General features: G+C 42.1%; 2 protein-coding genes across 2 annotated transcripts; one reads left to right on the top strand and one right to left on the bottom strand.

Moving 5' to 3' along the window:
• Positions 1 to 4,463: 4,463 nt before the first annotated feature.
• Positions 4,464 to 6,081, top strand: LOC308323387 (neuropeptide B-like; the record flags this gene model as incomplete). Its single annotated transcript, XM_080775115.1, has 2 exons — positions 4,464 to 4,730; positions 5,953 to 6,081. The coding sequence occupies 2 exons, from the start codon at positions 4,464 to 4,466 to the stop codon at positions 6,079 to 6,081; spliced, it is 396 nt and encodes a 131-aa protein (XP_080631241.1).
• Positions 6,082 to 6,847: 766 nt separating this feature from the next.
• LOC308323386 (guanine nucleotide-binding protein G(o) subunit alpha-like) lies at positions 6,848 to 19,836 on the bottom strand (the record flags this gene model as incomplete). The annotated part of the gene is made up of 10 exons (XM_080775114.1): positions 6,848 to 7,050; positions 7,428 to 7,515; positions 8,911 to 8,982; positions 9,427 to 9,571; positions 11,342 to 11,470; positions 16,887 to 17,047; positions 18,130 to 18,222; positions 19,138 to 19,229; positions 19,342 to 19,474; positions 19,798 to 19,836. The coding sequence occupies 10 exons, from the start codon at positions 19,834 to 19,836 to the stop codon at positions 6,848 to 6,850; spliced, it is 1,155 nt and encodes a 384-aa protein (XP_080631240.1).
• Positions 19,837 to 22,261: the final 2,425 nt, after the last annotated feature.

Genomic DNA, 22,261 nt, shown 5'->3' with positions numbered 1-22,261 from the left:
GTCTCCTCTAATATACTGAAACTATTATTATTGTCTCCACCAGGCCAAAGGTTGCCTGGCTCCAGCCCTGAATCGCTAGCCACGCCCATTAAAAAAATATGTTCTGGCGATGAAGTGAAACTAAATGGAAATTGGCTAGGCCAAAGGCATGGGGAGAGTATGTTTTGTGTCCGTCTGTGGACAGCTAATCTCTGGCACTTGATCGCAGCCAAACTCTGCACACACACTCCCTGGATGCCAGAGTTGAACCTCTGCACCTCACTGAAGAGGTGAGTTTTCAGACTACAGTGGAAGATGTGACTACAGTCTGAAAAATCACCTTCCTCAGACTCGACCTTAGCCCGCAGCAGCCACATTCCGTAGAACAGTGGCCTTGTGGTTAGAGCCCTGAGACTGGGAGATCGGGGTCTGTTCTATCCTTGCCGGGTCATACCAAAGACTAAAAATGGAACCCTGTCAGCGGAGGCAGACCTTCGTGTGTGGTCGCCCACGTTTCCGGCTGCGCACAGTTTTTAGACAGCTGGTGGATGGAAAAGAAGCTCCACCTCCGCGCCGTCTGACGCGGAGGAGACATAGAGTATTAAAAGGATAGAGACTGAACTGGCGCGAAGCTCCGCCCCCTCCGCTATTCATGTCAGTGGAAGTTGCTCAGTGGCGTTTTGAAGCACCCGGAAGGCTGCCGGAAGTACCGTCTATTTCGCTGATTCAGCATTTCACTTCCGCATTTGGACACCAAATTTTGGTGTCCAAATGCGGAAGTGCAGCTGGGCTTTACATTGGGCGCTCGGTTGCACAGGGTTTCCTCGTCAAGAATCCACGGGTCCGCCTGCAGTCCTTCCTCTTACCACTAGGGCCCAGCGCTTCAACATTGGAGTGCATAGCTGGCCCCTTGGGAGGAGAGCGCGGCCGTGAAGCTGTCCGTCGCGTCAGTCGGGCGCGGAGGTGGAGCTTCTATTCCATCCACCAGCTGTCTAAAAACCCCACGAAGAAGAAGGGCTTCAGGTTCTTCTGACGCGTCCACGCGTGACAGTGTGCTTGCGGCCAGTGCCTCCCTGCTTGGCACTCAGCATCAAGGGTTGGATTGGGGGAAAGTCCTGTTAGCGTCATATCCAGGGGGTGTACTTGTACATCAAGCTGCCTCACGCTACAGAAACAGGAGATAGGCTCCTGCCCATAGGGGCCTCATGGCTCAGCAAGGCTTACTTAAGGCTCATTCATAGTCTGGATTTTCGGTGGTGAGGTGACCACCGCTCCGGTGGTGAGCTGACCACCGGAGTGGTGGTGAGTAAAAACAGAGAGAAGGGCTGGGACGGTGGCGGTGGTTTGCTCTTCACCACGGCTTGTGACGTGATGTTGTAGTTCGGTCACTTCGGTGGTCACCTCACCACCGAAAATCCATACTATGTATGAGCCTTTACTTTACTTGCCGTAGCACTTGCCCAGACGGATGAAAAGGCTACATTTGATTTGTGTAATTTAGATAGCATATAATGTAGACATAGCACTAGTGTATACTCATAGTTTCATTGTACATATATTCTACTGTTAGACAGATGTTAGGTTCTTAGCTTGCTTATGATCGTTGATGACTATTTCTACTGTATGTATTTGATGTATTACCATGTGTTGTTCTTGCTTACTGTTAAGAGCGTCTGCTAAATGCCTAAATTGCTAAATTGTACTACCTGGATAGGAATATTATATGAACTCAACATGAATTTAACTGTATTTAAATAATGAGTTGTAACTCATGATTTTAATTAATGATTCTTGGACACAAAATGAAGTTGAATAGTGTTTTCCTTTTCTTACAGTGTGGCCCACCAATGAGCACAGCTGAAAGGCAGAGAATCTACCGTGCCAGGCGTGATGCTGATGTACAGAGGAGACAGCAGTACTTAGAAACAGAGAGAGACAGATGGAGGAAAGACGTAGAAGCAGGGAAGAAGATACTTCAAAGAGACCGCAGTGAGAGTGGACAGTGTGCACAACGCAAAAAGTGGAGAGAGGTGCATGAGAGGAGGAAAGGCAGCAAAACGTTACTTGAAGACAGGGGGGCTCCAGGGGACAGCTAGGGGGGGCTTTAGCCCCCTCTGGTGGAGACTTACCGCCCCCTAAGCCCCTGTCCTCACAAGCTCAATTGACTGACTTCTATGTAAAACAAAATGAATTCGCCCCTGTACTAAATAGCCAGTGCCCCCGCCCCCCATAGTCCCCCCACTGCCCCCAGTCACAATTTTCTGGAGCTGTCACTGCTTGAAGAATGATTTAACATCTCTCCAACCAGCCCCGAAACTCCAGTCACTCCAGAAATCAAAGTTGAGGCAGAAATTTCAGAATCTAGCTCCAGCTCTCAACCTGGGACTTCAAGGTCAGTATACAATGAGGTTATTTAGGAAAGAGGAATGCTAGTTAGTATAAAGCACAGAATGCTAATGGCTATGATTGTCCATTTGGCTGCATTTGAAATGGTTATGAACTAAAATATATGCTTCTATGTTTCTTTTAGGCAACATGATATTGGGAGAAAGGTATGTCCTCTCTTCTGTTTTTACATTTACATTTTTAGCCCTTTCTTGAATGTCTCATTTTGCATCACGCAACCCTGTTATGTATATTATCAGGGTGAGACAAAATAAATACATTTAGAAAGAAATTATGAAGTTGAATAGTGTTTTCCTTTTCTTACAGTGTGGCCCACCAATGAGCACAGCACATGTACAGAGGAGACAGCAGTACTTAGAAACAGAGAGAGACAGATGGAGGAAAGACGTAGAAGCAGGGAAGAAGATACTTCAAAGAGACCGCAGTGAGAGTGGACAGTGTGCCCACCGGGAAAAGTGGAGAGAGGTGCATGAGAGGAGGAAAGCCAGGAAAACATTACTTGAAGGATTTAGCTCCAGCTCTCAACCTGGAACTTCAAGGTCAGTATACAATAAGATTGCTGCGTGTGAAATGGTTGAACAAAAAGGTATATGCTTCCGTTTCTTTTAGGCAAAATGATATTGGGAGTAGAAGGGGCTGGCCAAAACAAATCAAAGAGGAAGCAGCAGGATAATCAAGATCAAATCAACTTCCTTTACAACCTTGAAAAAGTAAACCAAGAGAGCGCATCATACATGACATTGACTCTATTATAATAGACTTAGACAATGTTGATAAACTGTAATATACACAAAAGGTACTTGTAAACCGTGCACAATGATGCGTTGGTGCTTCTGTACTTCCTGAACATTAAAATCATGGGTGGGGGGTCTGTATGACCAGGTTCACTTACAATGTGGAGCCCTTCCTTCACATTATTGATTGAAATTGACGATGTGAGCATCACATGACAAATCTACTCAAGCCAGCCCAGCATTGTCACCATAACCCATACTGATATAGAGTACCTTCCATGTACAAACTCTGCTCAGGATATCGTTGCTGTTGGGCAGAAAGCTCATATGTCCATATTTCAACTTTTGACGTTATTTTATTAAAAAAAAGAAATCCCTACTTTGTTACAGTGTCACATAGTAGTTGCCAAATTATGTGGATTTTAGCAGATACCGGTACACGTAGAAGCAAAATTTTGCCAATGAAAATTATTAAGAGCTTGTGACTAAATAAAATCTCAAATAATTTGCTGAGATTGTGTGACCGTAACTGAGAATTCATTTGTTGAGCCTGTTGTGTACGTTTTTATGACGAGTGCAGTCTTTCCACTGTTATAGAAACTAACCATGAAATGAAACTTATCTTACTTATGGTGTTGTGAATCCACATGAAAAGCCTATAGGAGTTCTCCAACACTATGGGCCAATTTATTTTATTATTGTCTTCCATACAGTTTATTTTATCAAATGTAGGCCTATTACTTTTTTGTGTCAGGTATACCCTCTGAGAAGTAGGCCTACTGTACACTTCCTATCTTGATTTCTAATGACTGCATGCTACACTTTTTAATCAGTGCTTCAAACTTCAATCGTATGAGTGCAGATAGTCAGAGTACAGTTTGCCATTTTAAAATGCCATTGTACTGTCAAGATTAAGAACAATGGGATTGGGAGAATGATTTACCACAGTTCCTCTACATTACTATTTTAGATAGAAAACCCTCCATGTATCCTATAGGCTATAAGGCTCATGGCTATACCAGTCTTGGAAAGCCTGGACACGGTCCTGGTTACCCACTCCAGACAGTGCATGATAGTCATAATGATAATGCCCTAAGAAGGCATTCCAATGAATATATAGTGATCTGCGTCGTGCACTTTAGAGTCTACTATGGTGCACAAGAGGCATAGCCTACGATCACGGGGTCTTTATAAGTAGAGAATACGTTCGAAACAAGATCATACCATTACCTATAGTGAGAGGAGATCAAGAGCGACCGCAGTTGCAGCTTAAAGTTGGATTGAGGAACTAAGCCACTGCAGTCAGTGACCGCACCGCCGATCAACTTCAGTTTATTTATGGAGATGACAGTTAAACTCACTTTCTGTATCGCGGTTATCTCCATGCTGCTGCTGCTGCGGTGCAGTCCAACGGAAGCATGGTACAAGCAGGTGACCGCCGGTCCGAGCTACTATTCCGTGGGCAGAGCGTCTGGCTTGCTGTCCGGGTCAGGCTTCCGCAGATTCCCGTTCGCCAGGAGAGCCGAGCGAGATTCATCTGACAACAGCAGAGAACCAACAGGAAACAACATACAAGACTTTATTGGTTCTCTGAATTTCCTCTTTAACACTGTAAGTAAAGCAGGATCAAACAGAAACTAGACTTACAGTATTATTATTTTTTTAAACACGCTCAGCCTATAAACTGTTTATACAATTTATAATATATATTATTGTATTTTTTATGTGAAGCACTTTGTAAAATTGATTTTGAAAAGGTGCTATATAAAGTTATTATAAAGAAGAGAAACAATAGGAATAGGCTAGCTTTTCAAATTCCACCGTATTTCGAATGGGGGAGCTGTCCGTTCAGCACCGGGATCTGGAACACAGCAGTCACTTTACAGCCGTTACACTGCAGCCTGCAGGCATTCTTTACAACTATAGCATAGGCTACACTGCAGGCATTCTTTACAACTATAGCATAGGGCAGGCATTATTTTAGACTGTGACATTTTCATATCAAGGACCCCCAAATTACATGCATCTATAGGCTATTTTTGGATGCGAAATGTTTTGTGCCAGGAACCCATGACACATTTGTGTAAAATGTTCCAAAGAATTCAAAATGGTTTCATTTTCAAAACAAATACCATATCTACATCATGCTCACATATTGTGTTGCACACCCACTGTGAGCTTGTAGATTTGAGAATATAGTCCAAGTAGTTTTTAGTTCCACAGATTAATGTTGTGAAAATAGCAGATCTACAAGCTTGTAGATGAGCTATTTTCACAATGTTTTCCCTCTTCCTTAAGAAATATTTCACAATTTGGCGAATTTGGCATTAAGTCTTTAAATTGTAACTTTAGGAATGAGCAGATACCCTGCATAAACTTATGTGTTTGTATTGATTTGTTAGTGAGAAAACAATGTTGCTACTATTTTATACTCAGTCTGTGTCTCATAGGGCGGCTGTGGGCAGTTAAGAAACCCGTCCACCAGTGACATCAATGGGCAATCCAAGCCAATAGAAACTGCAGGCTTTCTATTCCTGAAAAGTTGCAATGCGTAAATGGAAGCCATCGTTCTCACAATATCTTTCTTTAAATTAATCTAGTTTAAAAAAAGATCTGCGCAACAATGATGTCACTGGTGGATGGGTTTCTGAACTGTGTACCAATTATATGAAGATAGATTGCAAAGTGGTGAAGTGGTCCTTTAAGCTAATCATCTTGGGACCCCCCCCAAAATCATTTGGCGTATTGGAGACCCCCACTTGGGGAACAGACTATGCACTGCAAGGATGTATGGAATCCCTCAATAATACATCCGTGTTTTTTTCTCCAACAGCCCATATGCATCAAAGACATCACACCCAACCTGCAGAGCTGTGAACTCGACCGAGGCATCAAGGGGTTATTCAAGTGTAAAGCCGATGTTTTCCTGTCATTGGACGCCACAGACTGCGCAGAATATTGATCAGATATCATGGGATAAGCCTTGGTTTGCGGTGAAAACTGAAGATCTATCTTTGTTCCACCAAATGAAAGAACTTATTTTCCATTCAACCAATGCCTCTACAACATTCTTTGTGGCTGATGTGTGTTACATAATGCACTGTAATAACAAGGTACATTCATCCAAATTGTCATTAATTGTCCATCTCCACGTTTACATATCTTCATGCAATAAAAACAGGATGATCAAAGATATGCTGATCATCCTCAAGACAGCAATTGTTTGATATTAAATTAAATCGCAAAAGATGAAAGAAAATCATTTAGATTCTACATGTTAGCAAGTCAATATTTTATATAATTTAAATTGTGAGGTTTCCAAAACAGTCCTCTGAATGTGCCTCCATCTCTACCCTCTACCACCTGCAAACTAACACATTTGTCTCTTTTGGGTTAAATGTCATTATACCCCACCACCACAACCCTATCCCCATAAGAGGAATGAATAAGAATGAGCGAAAACTTAGGTAGAGCTTTATCAATTAAATATTTATTAAAAACAAAAAAGCTTTAAAATTGAATTTTAAAATCAGTAAAAACCTATTACAACTTTTAGTACAGCAACGCAAATCTATGTACTTCCCATATATTTGTGTTTACTATGACTTTTTGCAATCTATGACTGAAGAATGTGTGTTGTGGTAAAGGCCCTTTCCGCCATTTTTGGTACGCGACACCAACACGCAAACGAGTATAAATCAACTAAAAACACAATCTGCATGGCATCTTCAGAGTAGTGTCACAGAAGCGATGCGGTCGCCGTTTTCCTTTTCCTTGATTTGCTCCATCAGCACCTCGAACACCACCCGTATGTTGGAGGTGTCTGTGGCGATGGTAAAGTGGTGGTAGATGGGCTTGTTGGGCTTGTTGTTACACTCCAGAAACATGGTAGCGATGTGGTGTGCTGCAGCATCCACGTCACCATCAGCTCCTACAGGGAGACATGGCAGTATTAAATCGTTTAGATCAGTGGTTCCCAGCAAGGACGGTTAGCTCAACCGTCCGGGCACCTAGGCTGCTGAGCCAGCCTGACGGCGTGCCGCGGGTTCGACTCCCGACAAACTTTGCCGCGTATCTCTCCCCCCCCCCCCCCCCTCCCTATTTCCTGTCAGTCTACTTTCATCCTATCAATAAAGGCAGAAAAAGATCAGTGGTGTGTGTGTGTGTGTGTGTGTGTGTGTGTGTGTGTGTGTCAAGTAGTTGCTCTGAATTGCTCCGTTTCTCACAAGGAATCAGGATGACCAGAGAAGGTAGAACATTTGTTTCCACCAAGAAATTCAATACACAAAAGCAGTTATGGAGGCATACCTTTATAAGATGGGAGGTACAATCTTAAGTGTCTTCCTGAGTATAGGATCTTCTCCCGGAAAAGATCAGTTTTGTTCATGAACAGAATCTATAGAAGAGAAATAATTTACAATCTAATTTAGATAAGTGGTTATAATTGGCACTGAAGTGGTACATTTTCAACAGGATGCAAACATACAGGACATGCTGAAATAATTGGATGTGCACTAGACGCAATACTATTTTTTCCCCAACACCCTTCTCCACCATCTGGCGTCATCCATTCCAAAACAGCAAGCTACAGCAAGTCACTGTCTCGGCTGAGAGTCACCAACCATGGCCTGTCTATACACCAGGAACACTCCATTCATCCAGAGCCAAGAGACAGATTGAACATCACTAATGACCTTCTTCATTGCATGCCCATCAAAGGCTAGCCCCTGGCAGATGCTTTCAAAGTCCATTCAAAGAAAGACACTCTGCAATAAGTGTGCACCGTCGCTACAGTCAGTCAACCATGGTCGAGTGAAATTCTACAGTACAACTCTTGCAGAAACTGCACCAGAGACCTGCTACTCAAACATCGGACAGTTCAGCCACAGCAGATGTGATCCCTTGCACATAATACATACGATTTATATAGACCTTTTCAAGGTACTCAAAGTCACGTTAAGGGACAAAAAGAATAAAAAACAACTTTATTAGTTATACTAGTTAAGCATACTCCAAGAATACCCTGTTGTCTTGTGAAGGAAAGCAAACAGTAGTACATCTGCAATGGTTGGAGGTAGTTTCCCCATTCTTCCATTGAGAAATGTAGACCCTGGTGGTCACAACATTTGACTGCTGCTGCTGTGTATAGGAAATGGGTGGAATTGTTCTGCCTAGGGGGGAAAATCACGCAAGAGCAAGAATAGAAACAAACCTGCACCCAGCTGCTTAAAAATATCACTGTGACCAACATCCAGTGACTCACACTGTACTGTACATAGCTCTTTAAATATCACCACAATTTAAATCAAACAAACTCTGAAACTCATTACACTGCAGGGTTTTAAAAGCAGCCCTTCCAGCTGACATGACAAACACAAATCACCTGCCTTGAGACCGCCACGTCCAGGCAGTTGCACTAATTATCCGTGTCAGAGGCAATCACTGCCAGGCTGTGAGTGACCCGTCTGCTTGGGAAGGTTATTATAATACCAACCGCTCAGTATTCCTCTCACACCCACAGAGTTAACTGGGCGTATAATATATATACAGACATCCCAATACACACAGAGTCCGTGTCCCAACATACTGGTAAACAATAAACAAAGCTTTAGTGTCCCCATTCTGGGCATGGTACAGGCTAACATTCAGTGAAAATGTCATTACTTCTGCAATGTGAGCTTGTAGATCGATTACTTTTGGGAAAGAGATTTGGTGTAGAGGGTAAAAAGGAGGGCCCCATATAGCGTTTAAGTGCTTAATGTGTAATGAATCAAGGCCTTTTAAAACTTACCCACGGAGTGTCCTTAAAAACGGTGTTTGTGTAGACGGATGTAAACAGATCAAGGCTTGCCTGCAGCCGGCTCTGAAGCAGCAAGATATGTTGAAAAAGACAGAAGAGGACTTAATATTCAGATAGATAGATGAGGACTGTCTGTTATTAAGATTAGTAAATAATCACTTCTTAATAATTCAAACCGGGAAAGAATCTGTCATTTTAGTAGTTAATATTGTCACAATCATTTTGACCATATTTTATACTTTTCTATTAAAAAATAGTAGATATACAAGTCATATTGTGCAGCGATATGATCTTGTAGATCTGCCATTTTAGAAAAATCATGAACATTTGTGAAAATCTTTGAATATATAATTATTTTTAAACTTTCATCTCAAATCTTCTGTCTCACACAGGTCACCGATATAGCAACCCGAGTTTCTATATCAGAAAACATTTGTAGAATAGTCAACCCATTAGGTCAACATTTAGTGAGTGAGTGAGCGAGAGAGAGAACGAACACTGCATTACTCGGTGTGTCCCAGGTGAGGGGTCATCCATCATGTTCACATCATAGCCGCTCAGATCCACCACAAACAACACGGCCTGGACGCAGTCGAAGCAGCCCAGCCACTTCTTCCTCTTCAGGCTCTGCTGGGCTCCCACATCATACAAGCTGTCAACACAGTAAGGTCAATGGGCCAGTGTTGATGTGTATGAAGCATAGTCTGGAAACTCCAGTGTCAAAAAACGCTTACCTTTCAGGAAATGTAATAAAGAACACCTGTCTTACAATAGATCCAATGTAGTAATTTTTTGTCAGAAGATTTTATTTACCAATATCACAGACCAACTTTCAACCTGGCATCCCCATTTTGGGAATGTCATTTTTTTTACCAGCTTCCATGTTCTCATTCATAGTAGTTACACATTTGTCACCAGGTGTCGCCAATTACAGAATAGACTACTTCCATGAATTAGAAGTACATTGTACACTTGTACAGTATCATGTGCATTTATATATTTTGGCTGTGAAAACAGTCTGTGTATGTTCACAACACCTTGTGGCGCAAGGCATTGAGATGAGAGCTTGTAGATTGGCTATTTTTGACAGAGGTTTGTTGTAGAGGGAAAAAAAGAGCAGATGAAGTACAGTTTACCAAGTTACTTTATAGATCCCCATTAGCAATCGTCTAAGCATGGCGATTCTTCCTGGGGTCCGTCACACCCCAAAATACATCATACACAACAACATGCTACAGATACAATGTCAAAAAAGAAATGAAAATAAAATAAATAAACATTAACATGACTCCAACACTGATGACAGTTCTGTCAAACAAGTCTATGAAGCCATCTATGAAATCTATGAACATTTTTAATCTGCAACACAATTTTATACAATGTAGTGGAGGTACCTGCTTCGTCTGAACACTCCTGACCTAAGTGTTATAATTATATATATATACACAGTGAGTGAGTGAGTGAGGATAATCGCACAAACCGATCAGTGCCAAATGTCTTGTGCACACTGTCGCTGCCAGTAGCCCAAGGAGTTGTTTTTTCAGTACCGTGACCAATTTCTAAACTAAAGAAGTATCCAACAGACCAATTACTTACAATGTCAAAGATTGAACGTCATGCATCAAGTGCAGCTGTGGGTCTAGGTGACACGGGCAATAGAGCAGACACAGTCAACCAGGTGCATGATTGCTATACTCATGTCTAGTGAGTAAAAAGTCATCTTTCAAAAGCTGGAGGACAGTAACCCAGAGCTGTGGTGTTTGAAGTAGCCTGGAAAAAACATCACCTGGGTCTGCGGACCGGGGCGACTCATGCAAAGTGCAAATATACAAAATTATAAAAAATATATTTAAGTCCAATTTGGGTTGGGGTGAAACAACATTAAGTGAATTCTTCATAACATCCCGGTCATATTTTGTGCTGAAAACACCCTAAATGTTTAATATGTTTTGAACATTTCTGCCTAGAATAAACCCCCAAATTGTAATAATTGACAGCCATTAAGTGATTAAGCTCAGTTCCCAGAAGCTCTCGCATAAAGACGGGAGAAGTGAGAGGTGAGGTGACTAATCCAAGTATGAACTGTTTGAAGAAGCTACAGTACAAACGGTACAGTGGAGCTGTTCTGTAGAAGGATATCATTCATTTTGACACAAGATCTAGACTCAGTGTTAGCATATCAGAGTAACAGGCAACGGTATTATCCTATAGTAAGATATGGCCAATGGGAGGTCGGGCGGGCATGCAGACCACTAACGTCACTCAGACACAGCCATAAGCATATAAGGAGCTCCCAATGCAGCTATGCTCCAAATATGGAGTGTGTCTAACCTCAATGTGTTGTCATGGCATCAGCCACAAATCGAGAGAGAGAGAGAGAGAGAGGGAGAGAGAGAGAGAGAGGCTCCTTACAAGTTCTTACCGAAAGATAGTTTCGTTAACTTCAAACTGGGTCTCGATGATTCCACAGGTCCTCACTCTCGCTCTCAATACATCCATCTCTGAAGGAATGAAGTTTGGGGAAATTATCCGACTGATGTTCTCGAAGAAGCTAGAAAAGAAGGAGACCTTTAGGGAACATTAAAACATCAAGATGAAGACACCAGTGTTTGTTGACATGATGGGTCAGCTGCTAAACAGTGTTAGTGGGATTCCATCCTTTACAAAAGATAGCGAAGAAGCAATAGCGTTCCTTATGCCATCAGCAGCATTCACCTATAAAAGGAGTTTCATTAATACCAGGGACAAGTACTGAAATGTTGAGGTATTTGAGTATTTACATGTTCAGTATTTTTATCTACTCCACTAAATCTCAGAGGCAACACTACAATTATATGAAAACTTTAGTTCTATTTACTTTGTAGATTTTGATTATTATTTCAAGACTATATTGATAGATACTTAATTTCAGACGCAGTGGATCCATCTTATATACAAGTGAAAAGGTGTACCCATACTCATTCTTCATGCTCTATCTCCGACCGAACCACACTTTTACCACACATCTCTATATGCAAAATAAATTCGCCACCCTCCCCGAACTGACATAGCCTATTTTTTAGCCGTTCAAGTTTCTTATTTACTCTGCAAATATTACTTTTATGAAAATCACGATCGAGCCAGCAGATAAACGGGTGCCACAACACGCCGAGAAACAAGGAATTTAACCACGCTACTTGCATACACTGCAACTCGCTTACAATTCGCAAACCTGGCAACACTGCCTGCCTCTTACGTCACCAGCTCTGCTCCTCCTGGCCTCCGTAGTCCGTCGCGCTCACAATCTGTCGCAGCCATCTTGCTTTTCTTTTGGATGGGCGAGTGGACATTTAATGCTAATAAATTAATTATAGGTCCAGCAAGCAAATCATGATGGTCTGATTGTGCTCAATAGGTCACAATAACATTCCGAAATTAGGTGTTGTGTTTTGTATGGCATTTTCCCCAGTAGTAGTTGCATATCTATCTCAGCTTTTGCCTGATAGCACACATGCTAACGTCAGCAGCCATAGCAACATACAGTGTGCGCAGACATAACATGAGTTGTTTACAACACAAACACACGGCCTTTTCACCACGCAATACACACAACAGCTCGGGAGTTATTAAACCGAACGTGGACGCTGTTTCAGTGTTACATTTGCTGCGCATATCGGAATAATTGTAACGGCATGCATGATAAATGTAACAACGCTAAAAAACACCATTAAACATATCGTTTTCACCTTAAAGCTATTACATTTCATTGAAGCAACTCCTTAGCATTGTTTTCATACCATGGATGTGATAAGATAATGTATCAAACATAAGGGAAATATTAAATAGGATCGGGTGTACCAGTTTGGCCATTTCTTTTTTTTCAATGGGGCAATACATTGATTAAACAAACGTTTGATTGATTGAGTTGTACAACGTTATACAACCCTAAACTAATTTTAGAATACACTACACAATACAATACAATTTTAGAACATATTTTGCACGTTCCATTTTTTTACTCAGAGATCCCTTTAGCTACACATGTAATATTTCCAGGCAACGGACCTACACATGTCAGCTACCATAAACCACTTCAAGTTATTAGGACGAAATAACTGACAGGAGTGACGGTGCTGTGCTGTGAGTAAACTAATAGGGGAGAGCCGCCAAGGATGTAACATTTTGCACGTTTCATTCTTTTACTCAGAGATCCGTTTAGCTACACATGTAATATTTTCAGGCAACGGACCTACACATGTCAGCTACCATAAACCACTTCAAGTTATTTTTTTGATAAAACAGGTCGGGAGTTATTCAACCGAACGTGGACGCTGTTTCAGTGTTACATTTGCTGCGCATATCGGATCAATTGTAACGGCATGCATGATAAATGTAACAACGCTAAAAAACACCATTAAACATATCGTTCTCAGCTTAAAGCAATTACATTTCATTGAAGCAACTCCTTAGCATTGTTTTTATACCATGGATGTGATAAGAAAATGTATCAAACATAAGGGAAATATTAAATAGTATCGGGTGTACCAGTACCAGTTTGGCCATTTCTTTTTTTTCAATGGGGCAATACATTGATTAAACAAACGTTTGATTGATTGCGTTGTACAACGTTATACAACCCTAAACTAATTTCAGAATACACTACACGATACAATACCATTTCAGAACATATAATATTGGCCAATATGTCAAATATGTAAATATTACATATAATGGCATTGAATGGAAGCGGACCATTTGTAACACATGTTACAAATGACCCGCTTTTGCAAGTTTTCTTTGCAGTTGCTTACAGACCAGAATGAACGTGAATTCCGTCTAAACACGATGCAAACTAATGAAGAACATAAGCATGAACACATCCATGTGGATTTTTATTCACCAACACCAAAGACAAAAATTGTACCACACATATACTCCAGGTGTAAAATTAGACGCATTTTGAAGGTAAACACTTCAAACTTCAAACTCCTGGCCACGTAGAGTACGTTGCTGTACACATACTGACGCGATGGCGTCATGGTGGCGTTGACCAATCAAGATATAACGTCCATGTTACAACCGTGAAGCGTTACAACCTTGGCGGCTCTCCCCTACATTTGTTACTAACATTAGGTTGTGGCGAAGTAGACACGTGGCCAGCAGATACTGTGTTTTGGACAAACAGGCTAGGTATTGGTGTTGATTTGGGTCAACTGGACAAACAGCGTGGTGTTGTTTTGTGTCTGTGTTTGTGTTGGAGCGCCTCAGTGTGGCCGTACAGGTCATGTGCAACCTCTTCCACAGAGAGATGGAGACACTAAATCTCAGCTGGACAAACATGTTTGCATGCATGCATCGCTGCCTTGCATGCTGTGTGCTACTGTTGAGTCTGTCACTTACTTTCACTGATTTATGGCATTGTCTTTCTGTTAAAATCCAACTATGTTAATTTAAGAACTCTGGGCATATAGGTCATTGTTTATTCACTGTGCACACGTGTAGCCTATTGTATGTCAGACTGTATGTCTGTCCCACAGTCACAATCCTTTAGTACTTAGGCTGTGGAAATATTCAGGACAAAACAATGGTACATTTCCAATAACCCATTCGTTACTACATGTGGAGTCAACTCCCGCCATTTATTTCTTCCCATAGTGCGTGGCAAAGTCGCTCTGGGATGAGTGCGCGCGTAGCGCGCACGAAATTCTAGTAATATACAAAACAAAGAAACAACACAGACAATAAAATCTGAGATATCCTATGTAAAAACATCCAGCTTCCAGTGTTTCCAGAAGCAAGAGGAAAAGATTGAATCACTCTGTGATCCCTGTTAAGGCCATAATTAATACATTCTTTGACGCCTTCAATCTACACATGATTCTAAGCATTTCACTTGCACTGGTTTTTCAGGAAAATTCAAGAATCATCATTATAAGTCACCTGACGTGTTTTAACTTTTGCACTGCTATGGTGACCAGGGACTTTAACACTGCGCCACTCAAGCACAGAGTATTTAAAACATGCGAGTAATTCTTCCATCACATCCAGCCAGGACATCACCCGACAGGAAACATTCCAGTCAGGTCCATTCTCATCACGTCACACCCCAGGGTGCATGTCCACCTCCCTCAAAGACTCTCTGCCCCAAATCCAATACATACAGGAAATCCAGAGCAAGTCAGGGTGTCGGCCTTGCAATTGTAATTCAGCGGGCTCAGATGACGGACTAATAGGACTGGGGACATTGGGCAGTCTCAAAGGCACTTGAGGGGCAGGGGGTGATATGATCTAGCATACAGGTACATTTTACTGCCTTACAAAGCCAAAGTCTATGACTACACAATAAAACAGATTATAAAAAAGCTTTAAAGTGATTAAATTGGCCCAGCCAAATGGGTATATAAAGTGATAATACATTTGTTAAGAATCAGTGTTATCATCACAACACAGGTCACAGTGTACCGTAATCAGTGGGTGTTTGTGCAATGTGCATGTTCATGAAGTCAAAATCATGAAGGCTAACACAATACTCACATCCCTGCAATTCACCACAGAGTTACAGGACAAGTGTCTAGCAAGCACAGGGTGACTCACTGATGTCTGGGGAGCACATTTCCATTTCTCCAAGAGCGGCAGGAACTACATTTAGTAGACTGTCACATAATACATCCATAATGCAGTGTGCCTTATTAATGTAACATTTTCTGGAATGGCAAGACATTTAAATTATGTTAGAAAAGTTGGGAGACAGATTATTATAATACAAGTCTGCTCGTCGTAGCCCAAGGTGATGCCTGTCCTTAAAATTGCACAAAAAAGCCCCAAAACTATGTCACGACTGCAAAATGGTCAGAGGACGAGAGATTTAAGCATGAGGTCTATCGGAGAGAGTGGAGAACAGGAAGAGAGAGTTAGTAAAGTGATTACTTTCCAGTTCCCAACCACTCACACTTATTGAATTCCGATGAAGCCGTCATGTTCCCATCTTAACTTGGCAGTGTTCAGCCCGTTGCCTCACAGCGGCAAACAGTCCCGAGTCCCAGAGTGGTGAAAAATGTTTGTGACATTTACTGAACTTCATTCACACTCTTCAGTCAATGATGCCACCATTCAAGTCTGGCATTTCTTGAATACCCATAAGATGTAGGCTACAGAAATTAATCAATCTGGATTTGGTGTCACTTTACACCAAGTGCATTTGCCATGATCGTGAGGATGATTACATGTCTTTGTACATGTTCAAATACGAGCTTTAGCTTTTATTTTTGTTCCTGGGGGTCTGGATGTTCCGGGGAACCCCACACGGTAATAGTCATTTCTCGACCGTTTCGGACGCGGGGCGGCTCGCCAGAACCGGGCCGACACCCTGGGCGCATTCCTCCGGGTCTTGAGGGTTCCTTCCGGGGACCCCCGGGAACCCCGACACGGAGTTGCACCACTTACTTCACACGGGTGTGATTTTTTAATATCTATGGGCACAGGTACACACACACAGCTGTATATAGGAGTGGTTGCACCACTCAACAAACATGGAAATACTCAAGTAGGTAAAAAGTACAGTACTTCAGTAAATGTACTTAGTTACTTTCCATCACTGCATTTGTGCTCATCTTTACTACAACAAAACAAATAAAACATCGCATTCTCCAACCCAATCACAGTCTCCAACCCAATCACAGTCTTCCTGGACATGTGCAAACAGTGCCATTATGATGTGACTGCAATTATGCCTCCACAGCCACACACGCACACACAACATTTTGTAAATGTCAAGACTCCGAGCACCGATTTAGTTACGTCATATACATCATTTTACGTCAATGGTGATGACAAGCAATGACGTGTCTGTGAATTCTATAGTGAAGATGAGTAGTTGAATGTAAACCACTGGTTCTCAAGGTGTGGTTCAGCACCCCCAGGGGTCCTTGAAGGATGCTGAACCCCATAAAGGAGTACAGTAAAGGGTACAGTACTGCATATACACTCACTAGAGAGCAGAGTCGTTGAGCTCAAACTCGGCGCCTCTGGCTGCGGCGGTCCTCACGCCCTGGTCCGTCCACAGAGCATAGAAAGCATGAGCTACGAAAGGGAGCAACTCCTGGTCCTCCCCATGACACTGGAAACAAGAGAGGATGGCACGGGCATGGACCTAGAGGGCAACACAGTAGATACAGAATGAGTGTTTTGGCTTTGTTAATTGCGACCATAGGTCGCATTTACTATGAAAACCTACATCTCCCATCAGTTAGTCACCCACGTTTCCATATATGGTCACACCTCGTGACATCACGCCTCCATATATGGTCATGCCTCGTGACATAACGCCTCCATATATGGTCACACCTCGTGACATCACGCCTCCATATATGGTCATGATCACGACACTGACCTCATCTAACCTAACCATACATGAAGACTGAATCATCACCTAGATCTGCGGAGCCGGCCAGCAACTCTACATCTGACGTCAAACCTTAAACGCTTAGATCTCCTTTGAGCTGACCGGTTCTGACATTCCATATGTTGATCCTACCCCACCCGTCCTTCCTGTTCTGACATTTCATAGTGTTGATCTGACCACATCAAACCCTGTACACTCAAGACACACTCCATATATGGCCAGTACAGTACAGATGTGTTGAAAAGCGCCAGCGCTCGCCCAGCAGTCTGCTGTCACCTAGGCAGATGCGTGCACACGACCTCGCTTCTCGGCCTCAGGGCGTCTTACTACTAGTGCTATTATTATTTTATGTCATGATGAATTGAATATACCACAATGGAAACATGTCCCCAGGACTTTTTTGTAATGTCCTTAGCCTTAATGTCTGACTGTACCTTGTGCAGTTTACATGTATTCAATAAAAAAAACAGTTAAATCAGCTTTTTAGATTAGGAATATATAGCTTATAATTACACAGATTTTCTTGTTCACTTTGAACTGCAATGAGAAAATGCATTCCAGTGCTTGAGAATTTAGTGAATTAATTGCAAAATGGCGTAATGCTACTAATGTAGGAATTGTTTCATCCTTTTTACCACACCAAATTAAAGACAGTCTTCAGTTGTTCAGAGCCTTCATTTCCTCACACACATGCAGTGCATAGATACAGACACCTAGAGTGACAATGAGGTACTGCATGTACAAAGACTGGTGCACTTGGTGAATTTTCCTCTTCATCTCAAACAAACATCTTGCGTCTGAATGTCTATTGAAGTGTGTGATGGCATCACCTTGTTTTTCTTGTTGGTGAGGTTGATCCTGAGCTTTCCCATACCCTGCAGCACAAACTTCATGGAGGTCAGGAGGTTGTTGAGCACCGCAGGCTGTGGAAGGATAACAACCGCTGTCAACACTAGTGGTGCCGAGTAGTTAGCCGAACATTCACTTTGTTACAAGAAAGAAACCATCATAATGCCTTTTAAGTGCAGTAGTAATAATAAGATTTTTTTATAATGGGATGAATCTAGAGTTGCAATACCCTCAATTGACTCCCTACTCATCCAATTTTCATCTGCGATCTGCTTGTATTAAACAACGTTAAACTCACCAACATTGCAGCTTTAGGCCAAGCTTGAATTATCCTCTTTCAATCTGCTGAGCTTTTGTGTCATAAAAATCCACCATAGACATGTTATGAGCTACTTTCTGTCAAGAAATTCTGTGCAGGTGATATTTTTTTCTAAGTGCTGGAGTTTGGAAGCACTCGTTGTAGGTCACTGAACGGCCCTGCGTAACACATGTTTCACATTTGCACATAATGCAGGAGGCAGCAGCGTGACCCGTTAATAAAAACGAGTGCTGAGAGAAGTTACGGTGTGGGTCACTCTACTGTACTCTCGACTGTACTGTACCTGTACTGTACTGGCACACCCGAAAGCATCATATACAGTATACAGTTAATGTGCGTGTGTGTGTGTGTGTGTGTGTGTGTGTGTGTGTGTGTGTGTGTGTGTGTGTGTGTGTGTTGGGTTGCGCACAGCACAGGGGGTGAAAAACAACCATGCTATTTTCATGCTCAGATGCACCCAGCCAGCTACCCAGCCAGCCACACACATAGCTCCGTAAGGGAGTGGTTGCACCACTCAAAATACTAGAGTTGCAAATTGCGGCTAGTGAAATCTATTCACTATTCGATTCTGGTGTGCCAGATTTAGTTAAGCTCAAATTAAAGCCAGAGAAGAAATATGAGAAAATAAATATGTCGTCAGTAATGATTTAAAAATGTCTATGGACCCTACCTTAAAGCTAATGAGTTCCTGCTTGGAGAAGCCATGACTGTGGATGATCTTGATCTGTTTCACTACGGTGCTCTTCCCACTCTCTGCAGCACCTGGTGCAAACCAACCACACAGAACAAGTCATTTCACTTAGAGACAGACACTTAGCTGACATGACTCATTGTTTTGAAGCAGAAATATTTGAAGAAGACATTTAAAACTCACCCAGCATCAGGACCTTTGTCACGTTGAGCTCACTCTTGGCATGTTCACATATGTCGTGTTCTATTATAGAGTTTTGCAGTTTTGCCCTCTTACCCGCCTCAGTCACATCTTGGTTGCAAAGGCCCATGCAAATCTATGTATACAGGCAGGTGAGGAGGTGGGACAACTTTAGACAGAAAAGGCTACTTTTCCATAATTTAATTTCATGCATTCATTTCATTATGCCACCCCAATAGGATTGTTTATCTAAACTACACAACCTTAGAATAGCAAGCATTCAATTTGGTAGTGATGAGCAGCACATGGTTCAAAACTTGGTTCTTTAAAGAAGTTTCCAAATTGACCCGAGTCTGTAACTCGAGTAAAATTGTAGGCCTACAGGTCCTTGTAATCAAAACGTTGCAGAAGCAGAACCATGAAATCTATGCAGAACAACTGCATAGATAATTAGCCTACCTGCAGAGGGGATGGCAGAAAAGTGAGACAGCAAAACATCACAACTTTTGGCGTGCTTGTTTGTTTTAAACAGTAGTCCTTGAGCTCACAGCAACCTGTAGACTTTTCTCATGTGAATGAAAACCCCAGAGGAAGAAGGGGTGGGGTTCAATCTTTTTCTTTTTTTTGGCAGAGGCAATGATGTCACTAATTGGAGAATGTAGCTCACCTGTGTAGGCCTGCCCTATAGTGGCTCAGAGTCAGAGCATATGTGCCTAATGACTATAAAGCCTAATATCTCTCCCAGCCATGGATAATTCCCCTTTAGGCTAGTGGTTAAGATGTTGGCTTTCCATGCAGGAGACTAGCTCTGGTCCATAGCTCTAATGCGCGCATTAGAGCTATGTTACTCTCAACTTCCGCCGCTCGCATGAATGCAGACCAAGACCAGCCTCTACTCTTTGGCGTAAATAAAAATAACGTTTTTGCTACTCACCAAAACAAAGGCGAGTTGTGTCATTAGAAAGCCTACTTTCCTTAGTGCAGGGATACTCAAATAGATTTACCTGTGGGCCACATTACAAAAATGGCAAGGGGCCAGGGGCCAGTAGATAAAATTACGACATTAATGATACTTGATAACTTCTCTCTTTCAATTGCTTTATTTTCGCAAAATGTATCAAAATACAATGTGCATGCACACAATATGTAAATAAATAAATGTGTTACATTTTCTTGCATAAACACAAAGAGCTGTTTCCATAACTGCACAAATTATTGCACATAACATGAGTAGCTGTTATAATAACATAATAACATAACATGAGTAGCTCTTTGCCTGCCTGCCTGCCTGCCTGCCTGCCTGTCTGTCTGTCTGTCTGTCCATGAGTAGTTATTTGTCTGTCTGTCAATGAGTAGCTGTCTTACTGTCTGCCTGTCTATGAGTAGCTGTCTGCCTGCCTGTCTATGAGTAGCTGTCTGTCTGCCTGCCTGCCTGTCCAATTGTCCATGAGTAGCTGTCTGTCTGCCTGTCTGAGTAGCTGTCTGCCTGCCTGCCTAATTGTCCATGAGTAGCTGTCTGTCTGCCTGTCTATGAGTAGCTGTCTGCCTGCCTGCCTAATTGTCCATGAGTAGCTGTCTGTCTGCCTGTCTATGAGTAGCTGTCTGCCTTCCTGCCTGTCCAATTGTCCATGAGTAGCTGTCTGTCTGTCTGTCTATGAGTAGCTGTCTGCCTGCCTGCCCAATTGTCTATGAGTAGCTGTCTGTCTGTCTATGAGTAGCTGTCTGCCTTCCTGCCTGTCCAATTGTCCATGAGTAGCTGTCTGTCTGTCTATGAGTAGCTGTCTGCCTTCCTGCCTGTCCAATTGTCCATGAGTAGCTGTCTGCCTGCCTGTCCAATTCTCCATGAGTAGCTGTCTGTCTGCCTGTCTATGAGTAGCTGTCTGACTGCCTGCCTGTCCAATTCTCCATGAGTAGCTGTCTGTCTGTCTGCCTGTCTATGAGTAGCTGTCTGCCTGCCTGCCAGCCAGCAAGTTGGTTAACAGAAAATAAATTGTTATGGCTGAGTAAAATAAAATACAATAAACACAATTTGCCTGAAAATAGATTACCCAGCTATGACCTTTTTGAGGTAGTGATATGGCTGACTGAGTAAAATAAAACAATCTACCTGAAAATAGATAGCTATAAGTGAAGAGCAATTTCCGCAATTACCATTTCCGCAATTTCCACAATTTCCGCAATTTCCTCAATTTCCATTTCCGCAATTACCATTTCCGCAATTTCCGCAATTTCCATTTCCGCAATTTCCATTTCCACCATTTCCGCCATTTCCGCAATTTCCACAATTACAATTTCCGCAATTTCCATTTCCATTTCCAACTATTAATGGCAGCTGGGTTTCATCATTCAAATAAAATAGAATTCTGTCCGTTTAGCTATAAAATTATGTCAGGGAATAGGGATACACAGTATATGTCTTTCATTTGCATTGCATCTCCCCCCCCCCCCCCCCCAAGCTTTTATTTTCGTTCGAGTAATAGTACAACTCTAATAGTATTACTTATAATAATGTAATTAAAGATAACTTCATTCAGATTTATTTATTTTTATTTTCATTTCAAAGGGGATTTTGTTTCCACCGGGAAAAAAATATTTTTTGTTACTCCGCTGCGCCCTCTACTGATATTGCCCAGAGAACTGCCTCATAGAGAATATTTTTCCTCTGGTGAAAACAAATCCCTTTCTGGCCAAAAAGTACCGTTTATACGTGTGGTGGGGGGCTCAGAGTGCGTCCACTAAGGAAAGTAGGCTTTCTAATGACACAACCCGCCTTTGTTTTGGCGAGTATCAAAAACGTTCTTTTTATTTACGCCAAAGAGGAGAGGCTGGTCTGATTTCAATTTGAGATTTAAAACGGAAAGTCCAATAGCCTTACTGCGCAGGGCAGAATCGTAGAAGCAGTAGAAGGCTATGGACCAGAGCT

The sequence above is a fragment of the Protomyctophum bolini genome (assembly GCF_963924005.1).
Source record: "Protomyctophum bolini genome assembly, chromosome: 11".
In the NCBI taxonomy this organism is placed as follows: Eukaryota; Metazoa; Chordata; class Actinopteri; order Myctophiformes; family Myctophidae; genus Protomyctophum; species Protomyctophum bolini.
The sequence above is the reverse complement of the archived record's forward strand: the minus strand, read 5'-3'. Positions and strand labels throughout refer to the sequence as shown.